Source organism: Bombus vosnesenskii, unplaced genomic scaffold, assembly GCF_011952255.1.
Source record: "Bombus vosnesenskii isolate JDL3184/JDL3185 unplaced genomic scaffold, Bvos_JDL3184-5_v1.1 scf7180000013270, whole genome shotgun sequence".
In the NCBI taxonomy this organism is placed as follows: domain Eukaryota; kingdom Metazoa; phylum Arthropoda; class Insecta; order Hymenoptera; family Apidae; genus Bombus; species Bombus vosnesenskii.
The window spans coordinates 2,184,338-2,200,569 of record NW_022882928.1 but is presented as its reverse complement, the minus strand read 5'-3'; the positions used below and the strand labels follow the sequence as shown (position 1 = coordinate 2,200,569).

General features: G+C 43.2%; 1 protein-coding gene across 4 annotated transcripts; it reads left to right on the top strand.

Moving 5' to 3' along the window:
* The first annotated feature begins 1,728 nt into the window (after positions 1 to 1,728).
* LOC117231038 lies at positions 1,729 to 8,949 on the top strand. 4 transcript variants are annotated; one of them, XR_004492899.1, is made up of 6 exons: positions 1,729 to 2,095; positions 2,236 to 2,554; positions 2,642 to 3,715; positions 3,801 to 3,900; positions 4,040 to 4,153; positions 4,233 to 4,832. XR_004492899.1 is itself a non-coding variant. In XM_033489082.1 (5 exons), exons 1-4 carry the CDS (start codon positions 1,975 to 1,977, stop codon positions 3,868 to 3,870), a joined length of 1,584 nt encoding a protein of 527 aa, XP_033344973.1. In that variant the 5' UTR covers positions 1,729 to 1,974; the 3' UTR covers positions 3,871 to 3,900; positions 8,833 to 8,949. The 4 variants fall into 4 exon arrangements, 3 of the variants coding, with proteins under 3 accessions (XP_033344973.1, XP_033344972.1, XP_033344971.1); XM_033489082.1 differs by lacking the exons at positions 4,040 to 4,153; positions 4,233 to 4,832 and adding an exon at positions 8,833 to 8,949; XM_033489081.1 differs by having other exon boundaries at positions 4,040 to 4,832.
* The last annotated feature ends 7,283 nt before the right edge of the window (positions 8,950 to 16,232 follow it).

Below are 16,232 nucleotides of genomic sequence, written 5' to 3'. Positions count from 1 at the left end.
TATTACGGTTCATTCCTCACTACGAAACAGATAATGCAACGAATGCGATGGGGAAAAAAAGAAAGAAGAAAATCGCTGCTAAGCCACGGCGAATTTTTGCCCTGCTTTTTTTTCGGTTTTCTTTATTACATGTTCTTCCCTTTTTTTTTAAACGATGTAGGTTTTTCTGTCTCTTTCTTTCTTTCTTTCTTTTAATTTATAAATTACAATAAAAGAAATCACGTTATTTGTTATACTGCCTTCATGGTCGTAAATTTTGGAAGAGGATCAAACATTGATCGTTTATTGGTTAATAATTTGGGCCGGATATTCTGACATGTGTTGGAAATGGTTTGTCAAACTACTTGTAGTTTATGCAAATATTCGTCAGGGAATCAATAGTCGACGTTTTAATGGCATTTGTTGTATGTTGATAGCATCGAACGTTGTCCATTTCAAAGAAAGTTGTCTAATACCAATGTTTGGTTCCAGATAATAATAGTATCTATATATACCGTCCATAATAGGGGGTATTAGAGTCATATATCATTAAAGTCGATTAGGTTTCGTGATTTAAACATATTTCAGTTCCATTCCTGTTAAATGTGCTAATATTTTGTTTTTCAATCACGCTGTCCATAGGTTTTTTTTTATATACCGCGTACTTGCGTGTTACTTTATGTTTCGATACAAATGTAGAATTTTCACGTGCCATCAAATTCATGATCCATTTCTTAAGTTTTTTCTTAATATGTCACGTTTCTTCCAAGAGACACAAACATTCAAGTGGATGAATTTCCAAAAATCTTAAAGTTGTCTTGGCAGATTCATTTAGCTCTTTGGTTTCTAAGATTCTATCGCAGTTAATACGATGATCGAAATATTTTTGAATTTATAAATAGTTAAGGAGAGGCGTAATCCATCGTAATGAATCATGATCAGCTTGATATTTAAAGATATCAACTATCAAACGATTTGATTGATCCTGTGGAGTGTGTTTTGCCGTTGTTTTATACACAGCGGACGGTGGATTTTACAGGTATTTTCTCTCTGTCATGTTTATGGATTCGCCGTGGCGGTAGAATCATAGTCTCAGGGTTTCAACCAACAACCAACAAATAGAAAAAATGATACAAATTTAGAGACGTATAAATAATTAAGCGCGCGAGTATATTTGTGGAGCAACATATTATGTATAATAGTAACGATAGTAATAACATCCAGGATGATAATGATAATGATAACGATAAAGAATATTAACATTAGTATTAATGGTGATAACAATGATGATGATAATAAAGATAAGAATGACAAGAAACACTATACGGTGACTTGTTGCATTGTAAATCGAGATTTGCGTATTTGCTTTGCATACTGGTGCATGCACTGCGAAAGAAATATAATTTTAACGTCACTATTTCTTAATGAACTTCTTTACTGTGGCCAGGAGAAAACTTGTACATATATGGCTTATCCGTATCGTAAGAATTTACACCAACAAATTCAACCACATCCTCTCTGTATTTTTCTTACACTGTATGATTGCACAACTTGAAAACAGCTCCCGCTTGTCTCGTGAAACGTGCGTGCGCCAAGAAAGATGACAAATGGATCCGTGGACTTGAATTGTTTCATATATCATAGCGTGCACTGTTTACAGTGTAGATTTGTTTCTTCTTCGAAAGTACAATATAAAATGGTTCGAAAATCCTTCTTTCCTCGTCCGTTCGTCGGGCGAACTTGCCAGACCAGTCATAAATTGTACCTGCTGCGAAGAAACGCTGCTTCTGCGACTTTTATGAATATGTGTACAGATATATATATACCTGTAATTATAATTTTTATATATTGAAAGGAAACATATGCGTAAGCATTAGTAAATCGATCGAAAATAAAGTAGGAACCAACTCGATTTTTATTTTTGAAATTTTGATTGTACGGGCTCCTGTTTGAACTGTCGCGTGTTGAACAAATTCGCAAACATCCACGTACAGAATGTGCCGATTCCAACGAAATAGAATATACGTGGCCTCAGTTAGCGCAGCAGTCATGTCGCAAGTGGCAGTTCCGCGTGTGTTTCTCTATTTATTAGCCGCTTTCCTTGCCACTTTTTCCAGTAAGTGTTATTTTCTTTGATATATATATATATATATATATATATATATATAAGCAACTTTAATATATATGTATATATGTATATGTTGATGCGTAGCGAATTGATGCAAAGCAAAATTGAAAAAGAGCATTTCCCCACAGAAGCAAGTTCATACGTGCCGTCGGATGATTGTTTGAAATTCGATGTCGGTGATATTGAGGATTACTTGTCGAATCTCAATTTCGAGAATGTGCCGACGATCAATATGATGATCGGCGGGTTCAAATGCCCGGTCACAGCTTTGCCCTTCGGTGCTTTGAAATCAGACTGGGCAAGGCTGTTGCTTCTGCAAAGAGCGCAACCGAAGGAATCAATTCTCTTAAAGAAACTGGATCGTCTTATCAGAATTTTAGTGATCGCTTATTTCCGAATGGAAGAACGTTTCGATGTTATGCAATCTGGATTTTGGAATATAAGCAGGTTGGTAACGAAAACTCTAACTATCAACGATAAAGACTTCTTCACAAGCTTGATCTTTGTATCTCATTCGATCGAATATTTTGATAGTCCAACCGCGACGTCTGTACACGAAAGCACCACGAGCACTAATTCGAAGGAGGAAACGAAGAAACTCGATAACTCGATCGCTAATTCAAGAAAAATAAATAAAACCTCGGCGAATTTTGCTACGAGTACTTTTCTTAACAACGATGAATCCAGTAGCACGATTGAAATTGAACGAATCGCACTTACTAGTTCGGATGTGACGAGCGAAGGCAAAACCGGCGATTTTCATACAATGCATAATATTCCTTTAAAGCATCGCTCGATAAGCGAGCAAATCGACGAAAAAAGGACGGTAACCGCTTTCGTAAATATTACAAATTTTTCAGAAAGAACCACTGACAAACGGAAATACACAGAGATATCGACTTTGAGCGCGAATGAATCCGTTACGATTAACACCGCGAATAATTTCACTAGGAATAAAAATGGCACGAATATTTTTACGAGAGACGATTCTGACGCTGATAAAAATATTAATTTCTCAACAACAGAATTTAGCAACGAAACTAAACCAATTATAACTGGCTCGAACGCTGTTACTGCTCGTATTTCGGAAACGATGACTTCTTCTAGTTATCAAAAATTAATAGCGACGAGTGTCGAGAAAGAAAGAACGGCGGAATTAATTGCCCCTACTATATTTAGCGTCACGCAGACTAATGGTGTGAAAAAGCATGGTACTCAGAACGATTATAAAGTCACCGTTTATTCAGATAAAATTTCTACTAACCCGACCGAAAGATTTAATCAAAGTCGTCCGAATAATCGGACTGGCGGTGTATCCCAAGTCTTTGAGAAGGTTCCATGGAATTCCACGAATTCTACTGTTTCCTCTAATAAGATCAAGGAACCTTCGATCTACAAAAATACTCCGTTTGGCAATAAGTTTTGGAAATACATGACAATTTCACCAAAAATTTCTTCCATTACGGTTACTGCAGATCCGACGTTAATGTCGCAGGCAAAAGGGACGGAAAGATATAAAGGAAATTTGATAAAATCTAAAAAACGCGGAAGCTCGAACACCGATATTGAAAAAATGTTTAGGTGGTTTTATACTTTCGGTCATTACAGGTACATACTTATGTTTCTCCTACATCACACGCTCTTTTCCTAATTACCCTTTCGTTTATTTGCCAACGTTTTGTCATAATTACAGTAAAAACGATTCGGTTGATCGAGGCGTCTACATCGCATGCGAAGGAAAGAGTCACAACGGCAAAGAGTAACCTCGCCAAACAATATTTTTCATCTGCGAGGTATTAGAATAAATTTGCATACACGTATCTTTTAAAAGGCAAAAGTTTGGGTCGTTTTGAATCGACGATAATAAAATTGTTTGACTTTCACGTGGTTGGATATTGCTTCTTGATTTGTCTGATTATACGGCATTTGTAGATGGTATAAGAAATGTACGTTGCGACAACTGGACACTTGCCGATTCTTATCAGCGATATTGCGGGCCAGTCCATAAATTCATGAGGCGGGGCAACGCTGACTGATATTTACGAGGTCCGCAGCTGGTAACGTTCGTCATGCTTTACGAGCTGTCGTAAACGAATCCTCTTATTATTCAGTTCTCTGTCCATAGGATTTTTCGGATTGTCTGCAAGCAGTTGGATTGTCCGCTTGATTGGTTCGATGCAATTTACGCAGGCAACGATAGCTTGAACGACATCGTGTTTCGGATGTGATTACGATCCAGTTGAAATTACACGCGAAATCGTGGGAAAAAAGATACGGGATCAGTGTTGCGCTGTTCAAAATGTTCTCGTTATCCGCAGGAAAGGGAATGAAAACGGTTGCGATGAGTACATAATTGGCTTTACGCAAACTATCGTGACTCGATGGTTTAATAACGGTTTTTCGAGATAGCACACCCGATCAGTTTAATTTGCAACGATAGCATATCAGCGGGTTGCGGTTAATAACCAGTCGAAGGTACGCGAACAAATAGGTGTGTTCAATCAGCACGTCGTGTCGTTCCGAATTATTCCGCGATATTTTTGTTAAAATATCCGTTCGTTCGTTTCGTTTGTCGATTTACGGTCCGCGATAGTGTGTGTACACGTTTTGTGCAAATGCGCACGTGTATTCAAAACATATGGAGAATCATCGAGTCGAATAACTTTATCGCTTATATTAATTACATTATACAAGCTAAATTTTCAGTAAATATGCTTAAAATTTAGATTTACAGGGTGGTTATCAATTTGTAAATCCGAATTATCTCCTCGGTAGAGAATATACGCGATTTATGACTCTTTATTTCCTCGCAAGGGTATCCTATCTATTTTAAATATTCCAGATGTTAATTCTTCTCTCTTTTCTATTTTCTGATATATTTCTAATATAAATTCGTAGCGTGGTACGATATGTTCGCGTCGTGTTCGCTTTGCAAGCCTTGCTAAATTAAATATGTGCCGGTATTGTACAGATTAATCGTTAATAGAGTAATCGGTAACTTAGCCCTCTATCTTTTATTCATTCTGTTGCCGTTGACTTGTTCGTGATCGAGCTAGCGTTTTAATTCGAGAACATTATTATCGTTGGTAGGTTCGTCTGGTGCATCTTCTTTACAAGAATTAGCATCAGAGCGAGCTATATTTATTAGAGTCAATAATTTAGCCCGTTGTGAAACGGATTAGAGCGGTATATCGTTCCTTCTAAGGAAACAAATTACCTTGCCTTGGCGAGATGCTAGTTGAACAGAGCATTCCTGGTTTCCCTTTGCACCTGCTTTTCCCTATTTCTCACGTCCACGCCGACAAACAGTCGCGCTTTGACGCGACTCGTTGGTAATTGCGTTAACAGTTGCAACCAAACCGCTTGGAAATTCAAGGTTTCTCGTTGAATGCAAAATATTGTTTGACAGCATTAGACTGATCGACACGCTTCATAAATTGCGACGTTTGTTTCGTTTTTCTCGAGAACCGGGCCAATTAAGCTGAGAAATCGTTCACGGAAGAGGTGTGTCGTGGGTGGGGAATTGATAAATAAAGGTGATCAATCGTGAGCAAATGTTCAACTCTGGCGAAACAAATTTGCTCATTACTTATCATTTCTTCGCGATTACTCGCCGGTCGGATTAGCCGTACATCGTTCTTCGGGAGGGAAACAAATTAGTCGCTTCACAGGAACGCGACTTCGAGAGGTTCTCTGGCCGGGTTCGTTCCTACGGTCTTCGTGTCTAGAATACGGTAATGCCGGTGTACGTTCGCTTGTTCAAACTGTTCGTCAGGGTTACTTTAGCTTCTTGAGCAGCATCGAGAGTAGCAACGATGAACTAGCGGCCAGAGCAACGTTGAGGCTAGTATCTACCACCGACAGAAAGTTCACGGAAATCATTTAACCGAGGAAGAGTAGCGCGATCACAGGAAAAGAGGAGGAGTGCAGAGCATCGGTGTATGATGGTGGTGGTGCCGCTGGAGGCTGAGGCGAGGGTGAAGAAACGCTCGGTAATTATTTTACCGACGGAAGCGAAGGGATGAGAGAATGCAACTTGCACCCTTCCTCTTTTCACTCCACCTCCGTTTCTAGCGGCTTGATGTTAATTCATACTAATTGGTTGCATTACTCTCGTTTCATTCACCCGCCGTGGTTGTTTCCTTTCCTTTCGATGGGAGCAGCCCATCCTTGTTTTTGTTGCTCGACGTCCTGCCATGCTTTTTATTAATTAGTCGCCAATTAATTTCAAACATTTCCTATAATTTAACCGTAATTCTTGCATTCTCGCGAATACTTTCGATTGTTTAGTTTCTCGTTGTCAACTTCCGATAACGTCCCGAACGAGGAAACTCGATTTACTAAACATCAGCGGTACCTCAATTGCGAAGAATTTGTCTCGTCGTGAAACGTCTGATATTTGAATAAAAGTTTATCTAATTTTCATTAGTTAAACGAATTAAAGAAGCGATAATACAGTCTTTGTGATACACATAACAATACCGTGTAACTCGTTCGGCCGTTGCAGATACAGCGGAAAAGCTTGAATTATAGAGAAATAAAATAACGGCTTAACCCACACCGAAACAGGAGAAGAAGGAAGGAGCGTTATAAATAGGCGGGTGGCTCTTTGTTCTCGGCAACATGTTCCGCAACGATAAAAATTTCCCGCGAAACCAAAAGATCTCATGGACCACGTGTAGCTATTTTTATGTCACTTGGCCAATTTGTGGGTCGCACGCGTTTCTTAGATATCTTTGGTTATCCATGTTTCAAAAAATATGGAATGCCGTCTTAAGAGGAAGTTGGCTGAAAAATTCCAAGAAATTGATGGACCAGTCGTAATCTGCAGCAGGAGACGGCTCGCGAAAGTAGGAATCTATAGGTGGCGAAGGAAGAGCGAAGATGCGTGAGAAAGCGTCGGATTGTTGGACACCCCTTGCGAGGGTGTAATCATCTTTGCTCAGTCTCGTCCGTGAAAATCCATTCTCGTCACGTCGAGACAAACGGGCTCAGTTGACTCTCCATCTAAATCTCCTTCTTCCTTTCGTTCTCCGGATCTCCTTCTTCCTTTACTCGCACGGATAAGAAATGAAATTAAAATTCTCCAGGAGACTGAAACGTCACGTTCCTCGTCGTCCGTCTCATCTCATTCCTCGTTTCGTGGAAGGGAGCACCGCGTCCGTTCGCCTCCAGGTATCCGGAAGATAAAGGAAACGAGAGATCGAGTCTGCTTCGTGGGATCTCGCAGATCGTTCGATTCGGACGAGCTGGGGGCTGCCGATGGATCTGCAACTTTCCACGGGAAAGAACGAATCCCAAAGAGTTGGGCTAACCTAAAACTTGGAATAAAGGGTCTGATCCTCTCCTAGGAATGCATAGAGATGCGTACGAGAGTCGATGTGAAATATTTGTTTTCCAAATAGAGGTCGAAGAAATAGTATTTTGATATCGCTACCGTTCGAGCTTCTTCAGATACGTGCTTTCTGTGCAAAGGGACACTAGGACGTTCCGTATCTTTGCTTTGAAAATTTATGGAATTTACTTTTCATAGAAGAACGTTGCGCGCGAACCAAGACAGCCTTCTTGTCCATCGAAGACGGTCTAGTCGATCTCGTTAAGTGAAAGAAAGGACGAGGTACGGTTTGTGGGTAGGTCGGAGTGGAAAGCGTGGCTGGTTAATTGGAATCGCCTGCAAACTTGGCGACTTCTCAGCCTCGAAAGCATCGATGAAATTGCAGCACCCGTCAAGCTTCGGCCGGTTTCCTCTTCAGTTTCGAGATCGTTTCTACCTTCTCTTTGCTCGTCGCTTTTCATCCAGCGACAGTGGGATGCGACTCAATCTCGCTGCCAGCTTTCGTCCCGAACACACTGTCGTCTTCGACGGAACACGGTGGATCCCTTTGACTCTTAAAGACGGTGTGACGTGTAAGTAATTGTTACTTCATCGCTAGGTTGATTATAGCAATTTTCCTAGCTCCTTGGCTCGCTCCTACTTTTCTCTTCCTCTTATCATTTACTTCATTACCTTCTTTGTCTGTTCGTCGCGTAACTTTATCGCGGAAATTAGTTTCGCTTCTTGCGCATATATGGCGCATCATCGATGCGACCATCGTTACGTCCACATATACATTTTCTTTCAACTTTGATTGTTTCACACCTCGGGTTACAAAATCGTCAGGTCGCCGCCACTCATGGTACGCAGCCGAGAGAACGCCTGACAATTAATTATTCTCTTCTACTTTTTCCTCCGCAAAGAGGAACAAAGGAAGAATATGTAGGCGTGAGTTTCCAGGAAGTTCGCGCAAAACAAGTGGAAATCTTTTTCGGCGATGGTCACCTTCAATTCTCGCTAGTTTTTTTCAGACAGCGTTCTCGCCGCGAGACGAGCTTTTCTCTCGTTCGTAAGTTACGCTTTCCTTTCTTCGTCGTGCCAAAACTCGTCCGGCTCGTTAATACTTTCGCGGCGATCTCCGAGTATAAATTTCACCGTGGTATTTTCCATCGTATATCGTAAAAAGAGTGGTTTTTCACGAACGAAAACTGTTCTATTTCTTATCAAACTACCGCGCGATCGTTAATTTCTTTGTCGCGGATGGATCAAACGACGAGCGAAATTTTGTCGAAATTTCCATTCGACCGGAAGAAAAATGGGAAAGTGGGTGTGTCTTATGGAACGTTCGAGCATTCGTCCTTGAATTATGTAATATTTCATCCGGGGAATTAATTCAGCGTCTTTTGTTCAGGAAACAAGGAGGGAACTAACGAGCTGCGTATTGTCCGAGATTTCATATCAAACCGATATTTCTGCACGATTCAACGACAAGGCGTTTGTCGAACGACGAAGACGTAATTACGAAAGCAGAGCGTCGAACGATCTTGGCGGTCGGAGGAAGCGGAACGCCGCCTTGCCCCGACCTTTCCCATCTTCGGCATCAGTAAGTTAGAACTATTCGAAACGTTTCGTCCCTCGTTTGCATGCCGATACGTGGCACTGAACCAAGAACCAAGTCAGCCCCTAGATCGAGCGCAGACCGACCTGTGCGCGAAACTTCACCAGTGCCATTTCTCGGATATAAACTCGACGCTCGGATCCACGTACAGGTACACTCTGACTGGAAACTGTGAATATAGGTGCGACGGAGTCTCGCCAGGGATGATGCCTTGCAATTTCGCGCGATTACCGCAGGGCTCTTCCAATTTGCCGAGAAACTTTGCCGTTATCGTGCTTCTATACTTGCTAGATCGATAATCTCTCTCGCTCGTTCGCTCCTCCAAGACGTTGTTGGAATCGTTACGATCGTCTTCGTATTTTTTTTCGAATTTGCGAGCAGGTAAACGAGAGTACAGAGCGCGCGGATTTGAAACGAGACGATTAATCGCAGAAGGAAAAGTTCGGGGCGCGGAAGCGAAACGGCGGGTCGATACGCGTCGATTGTTCGAGGACGCAACGAGGATGCGCGTTCACGGAGTACGGCTCATCTTAATCACCAATTCATCACTCGCCATTGCCCCTCGAGGCAATCGCGCGTGAACCTAGCCTGATAGACGATACATCGGCGATACCGAAGCGTAGGCATCGTCGCGTCCTGGCTCATCCCCGATTCGCCGGAGAACTGGACACGCTTGGTCAAATACCTTCGCTAGCTGGTTACATATAGCCAAGTATCTGATCGTACCGACTACCGACAAGGTTTTTCGAACGAGCTTGACGTTGGCAGGCTGAAATTAAGGTCGGTGCGGAACGCGAGGGTAGACCGAATTGATACGGACGATCTCGCTGACGGGGACGCTTCGCCGACCCGCAGCCTCGTTTACCCCATAACGATCCTTAAATTATTTCTAACTGGCGATTGTTTGGTCGTGTCGATCCGCGTCACTTTCGATCGCCGACTTCGTCTTTCCACTCGTTCATGGAACGCCAATTCCTGTTAAACGATAAACGGTCGCTCGACGACGCCCTTTTCTGACACAGAATCACGGACAGAAATAGCGGTGGAGATTCGCGAAACGCTGAAACAACTATTTGCGGTTGAACGGTATGAAAGAACGTCTTGACGATCGTTCGTCTAATAGAGGACTGGAATATCGTGAAAAAGAAATACCCTCGTGAAACGCATGATTTTCTAAAGTGCTGTAGCAAGTGACCGGGCAACGGGACGGGAACAGCGAAGTAGGATCAGTTACTCTTCCAGGAAGGGATGCGTTGGTCCGTGAACTCGCCGATAACGCAGAATTATAGTCCCAGCTCTGGCAGAGCCATCCTCTTCGAACCAACCATGTGATTCCCTACAAAACGCCTATCACTGTGCGTACCGAGGCGTGAGCAGCTTCGGTTTGCACGCATGTATCATCCCATCCTGTTGTCACTGCCTTTGCTTCTTCGCTTTTGTCCGAACGACCCAATGGACTGTGTTTCTTTTTACAAACGAACTAGGCGAAAAAATCCAGATCGCGATCTGGCCTAGAGCAATCGCGCGATGGAACGAAGATCGAAACACGCGAAGAAACTGTATCGATCGACTGGTTGACGTTCTCCGATAGATATCGGCTGCGTTCGCGTTCTTATTTTTTTTTTTTTATTCGAACCGGCTTTTATCCGATCGAAAAGCAGAGCATTAGATAGACGATGGCGTTTCCTCGAGGTGACCTTCTCTGTTCCGCGGTGGTCGGATATCGGATTAAAATACACGCTTACGAAAGGATAATGAGTCTGGAAGGCGGCGACAAAAAACTGCGAACTCTAGAGGATTTTCCAGGAACAATTTGCTTGTCCTTCCTCGCAGTTCCGTAGCATCGGACGATTAGATTATCCTGTACGAACGCTGCGAATCCCACGCACACTTTTGCCCTTCCATTTGGGGTTGGAACGATTTCCTAGCCGCTGGAACGGCTAATTGGCAGCGTCCGGCCATTATCACGAGTCTTCTTAATTTACGGAACTGAATTTTGCCGTTATAAATGCCGGTTCGCGACTATCAACTCATCTATACCGGCTAATTTTACGAGGAAATTTAATGGAGAATCGGAGGAGCGGAAGCGCGTTTTCACAGGAGGGAATGGCTAAGGGTGGATAGAGTCGCATACATTTCGTCCCGAATAGTTTTACCTTGCGACTTACAGATAACATCTTTGCGTTAACGCGAACGTGACGTTTTTCGGAGGAAATTAAATGGCGAGTCATCGCGTGCAGCGTACAGTCCTCCTGTCATGCCAAATATCAGCCGTAATTACTCTTATTCAGGAAGAAACGCATTTACCATGTTTTAAGAAGTTCATGGGCCATGGAACATCCTCCAGATGCATATTCGATTACCAATCCGCCAATTACCGGTACGTTCGTTCGAGTACTCCTACTTTTCTCTATGATGCACCTTTCAAGGTCGAAAGTGGAAAATCGCACGACCAATTATAGCATTCGTCTTGAAAGTGCTTTCCATCGATCTCCATTTTTACACGGTTTTATATCCTCTCTTGCTCCATATTTTATCTCGTTCTTATCCAAACATCGTGCCATTGCTCCGAGCTCATCGATTCGAAAGATTCGATTTACCGACTAATTTTCCTTCGTAATTTTTGCCACGATAATGGCCTAGTATATCGAGTCATTCGCAAACTCTGACGAACTATGTAAATTCATCGAGTAAGGTGAATGGCTGTGACGGACGTGGGTGGTTTTTATCACGTCGACCTTTTTTTCCGCAAAGCCGGTGTTAAAGCAGTGCGTGACTGTGATTCGGTTCTTATCGCCCGATCTTTGTTCGCAAATTTAATTACTTTTTTAAGCGAACATTTGCCAAGAATATCTTTCCATGTTTCGTTGTGTGTTCCAGTAGCGGATAAGATTCAGAGGTGCAGGAATTGCTTAAAAATTGCACAGGCTACGCGTCAAAGTACAAGTACTTTTTAGCGTGATTTCACACGACAGAAGTTTCGTATTGTTATGTAACGTAATGCACGTTGATTTTCGCTAATTGCTGTGCTCTGGTATTTTATCTTGCGAGATTTCAAGCGTTTTATGTCGTCAGGTCCGGATTGAGAAAAGAAAATTGCCAGTGTTGAACCCTTGAGTATCATTGGCATGTTGAAACTCATTAGGAAAATTATCCGAGCTGCAGTTGGAAACCGACTTGCCGGAGGTACTACGACCCTTTTCCCTTATTGCTTTTTTCTTTAGAAATTCAACGTTTGTTTGTACAAATTCCGAAACACGTTGAAAAATGCCGTATAGAATATGTATATGAAGCACTATGTAAACGACGTAGGAGCGAGCGTTTGTAGCGTTAGCTGTAATACGCGACATCGAGTTCTATTTCGATAATAGACAAAGTGATCGTGATTTTGTTCGATCTGTGCTTTTCGCGGTCGCAATATAGACATCGTCATTACGATGGCTTACGAGGAAAGAGTATCTGATTGATCTCCCCTTTACTCCGTACTTTGATCTTCCCAACGTACCGTGTATTTCGGCGTCTTACCGTTTCATCTTCGTAAGAGATACAGAAGAGAGACCCTTATTTAGTGGATTCGGTTAATGTTTCCCGTTGCAAGGAGCAACGACGAGCGAACGCTAGCTAGAAAGATTGCTTTTGTAGGTTCGTTCGCCTTGCTGCGCGGCCAAGGAATTTAGAGAGTCACGGATGTAATTTTTATTCATTTCCAAGGGAACTTAATACCAGAACTGCTGCAAAGGGATTCCAAAGGTTTTGTGCTCGTTCGACTGTGGTTTAGTCGGATCTTTTGTTATATTGCCCCTTGCTGTTTCGTGTTTGTTCTTTTATTTCGGTTAATAGGAATACTCGGCATAGTCCTTAGCGAGTAAAACAAAGGCGCCATGAAGCATCCTTCCTCCGAAGAGTTTCTAATAACGTCTGGTTTAAAAGGATTCGAACGAATACATACCTACGTATAAATTAAAGATTGAATGGCATGACATTTTTATTTCGTGTCAGCGGTGCGAGACTAACGGCGCGATGAGAAATTCTCGAATGGAGGAAAACCGGCGAATGAAGCACGCGCGTGTGAGAACAAAGGACGACGCGATATTGGATAGAGCATAAACGAGAAGGGAAGTTATGGCGGTCTCAATTAGTACAAATAAAACGTTCCGAGCTAGCTAATATTATTTATCGCTCGCTCGGATGCCTCTGCACGTCGTATAAAAGCGAGAACACGGAAACCCATTATAATGAAATTAACAAATTACCCGTCGTCCAGCGCCTCGACCTCTGCTCCTGCCAGCGAACCCGTACCACCGAATCCCTACGAGTATCGTCTGTTTTCATCCTCTCGCGAAAACCACCCCATCTCGATTTTCCCTTCTCCCTTCTACCCTTCTCTTCTCTTCCTTTCCCTTCTCTTCCCTCCTCTTCTCTTCTCTTCTCTTCTCTTCTCGCATCACGCGAAAGACAGCCTATACAATTCAGCTGATCCCGTTTCCGTTACTCCGCTTCTTGTGCATTAATTCCATTCTCCGTTAGCACGACTGGGGTCTCATTCAGACAGGAATTTCCTATCTGTGTGGAGGGAGCCTATGCTTCTCCGACGCCGACGCTACCGCGTAGTAATCACTGGAATTGCTACTACTTTATTCGAGCGCTTGCCCCTTTCGTCACGCGATACACGCGATTAAAAGCAACTTCTACTCCGTAGAAAAGTTTTCCCTCGTTTCTTTTTCTTCGACGATTCCTCGATCGATCGGACGATTTATAAATTTTTCTCGCTGAATCAGCCGCGCAAACGCCGACCCGAGACTAACGTTGTCACGCTTTCTAACTAATTCAAACTTACGAATCGGTCTGCCGTACGCCGCTTCTTTCTCCGTTTCCAGTGTTTACAGATGGGATCGTACGTAGGGAAATTTTCAATTATGCACATTTTGCTCGATGTAGTCGACGTTCACGCGTGACACGTCGCAGAAACGCGAGATGGGGGGTGAAGCGAGTGGATCCAGGGGTCGTCGGTGGATGAAGGGGTGAAGAAGGGCGGAAGAGGTGAGGGAGGATGGAGGAGGTGGACGGGGAGGGGGATGTCGGTTTTTGGGAGGGTGCGGGTTCGGTGCAGAGACAATAGTAGGCGGACAAAAGCGTGATATACGACGACCCCCGGAGCAGTGGTATTAAAATCATATTTTTAAGTCCTCCATCCTACCCCTGGACCTACCGCGAGCGCCGTACTCTTCGTTGCTACCAACTCTGTCCCCTCGTTTCATGCTGAACCACAAAATGGCGGTGGATGGGTGGTGTCTCTGTGGGACTGACGATGCTCCTGGATTTAATTGGATTCGTTGGCTGTAATTAATGCAGCTCCATCGGCCGTGGAAAGGTACCCGTTTCAGGATTTTGATTTCTTTTAACGTCGCCGTTGCCCGGCCACTCTCATCTCCGATATTATTTTTGCAGGCTTAGGTGTACGATTGCTCGTAGCGGCGAAGACAATCGTTCATAGAAACGGTTAAACGTTAATCGAATTCCTTTGACTGGGGATCGATCGTTCATTAACGTCGATCGCTAATCTCGTCAAAGTCGGCAAAAAAAAAAAAGAGGAAGAAGCCGTGACGGATAAAAAGTTGCAGGCTATATCAAAGGTTGGAGAAGCAGCACATTTTCATTTGAAATTCCGTGTATCTCCGGAGAATCTCGAATCGGCGGGTTATTCAGCCTCCAGTCTGATTTAAAGTCCTTCGAAAGGGATGATATACGGGCCTGAATGTATGTACCTTCGCATTTACACGCAGGCACGCGTGAAATGAATATCTCCTTCCTAACCCGCGACCCACCGCAGACGTATATATTTCATCTTGCTATCACTATTTCAGAGAGATGACTTGCTTTTTCCTTCCCGCTTCAAAGGATTCTCTGGCTTACTTTTCTGCTAGATACGGTCGTTAACTTGGATACCACCTGCCGCTTGCTGCATTATTTTTGAAAATTCGTTAGCGATCTAGAGGAGGAACGAACGAGCGGATCGACGCGTAGTTGTTTCGCTTTCTTTTTTACTAAAAGTTTAACGTCGCTGAAAAATGAATATCTAAAAGTAAACGCGTATTACCCCGATAAACCGCGATAAACCGTGCGAAGCCTCGGATCTCCAAGTGATCTTAAATTAAACGAAGAACGCGTAAGATGCGAGAATCTGTAAAGATCTCAAGATCTTTGAAAAATGGACCGAGAACTTTGGAAAAAAGAATTCACGCGTTAACTCGTGATTTCGAGTACGCGTTCTAGTCTATTCAACCAATGATGAGTGTCAAGTATTTTCTTACTTTAGTTCGCGTCCACTCGAAACAGATATTTTTTCGCGATTTACACGCGTCAGAAAAAAAGAAGTGACAAAACGATGCGGCCGCGTTCAAACGTTGCACGCGTACTCCAGCCACTCCGGATGCACTTCATTAGAACTTTTAAATCTCGTTTCGTGTCGTCGTCCGCGGAATAACTCGTGCGACGACCGAGTTTCGAAACAGCGAGATGAATTTGCTGGTCCCTTGAACGCCGTTATACGTACGCCAGTCGCTGGTTCCCCGCTGTTACCTCTGCACGGTCTCTTGCCCGAGTACTCTACATTTTCTTTGCTACTTTATCATCGCTGATAGTCCTTACCGCCAAGGTTAGCAGGTAGCCTACGAATACGCGAACTATCAATAAATTATCCGATTTTACGAGCACTCGGGTGCAAGTACTTTGTCGCTACGGTAAATTTGTTCGTATTCCTTTTTTCTCCAGTTTTCTTTCCATCGAGTAAGTTTAATTGTTAGAGCGATCGATTTACGAGCAGACATCGATGTAACATTTCAATTCCAGGCGAAATCTTAGGATTTGTCAACGTGTCACGGAAGAGAAACGCGCATTTTTCAACGACCAACCGGGACGAGATATCTCCCTGTAGAGTTGCTCCCTTTTTTACGAGGCTCTCCTTCGTGTCAACGCTATCGGTGCGAGTTTTCACTCGGAACGAATGGAATAAGGGATTCGCGTTTGGTTTTGTCGCGTGTAACGAACAACGGTACGGTGCTTTGTTCGACATTTTCCAGTCCCATCGTTGGAACGCGTGCGTCGTCACGTTGCGACGTTCGGCCGAGACAAGAAAATCGAAGAAAGCCGAGTCGCTAGAATTGGCGACTGTTGGAAGTCGAGGAAAGCGCGAC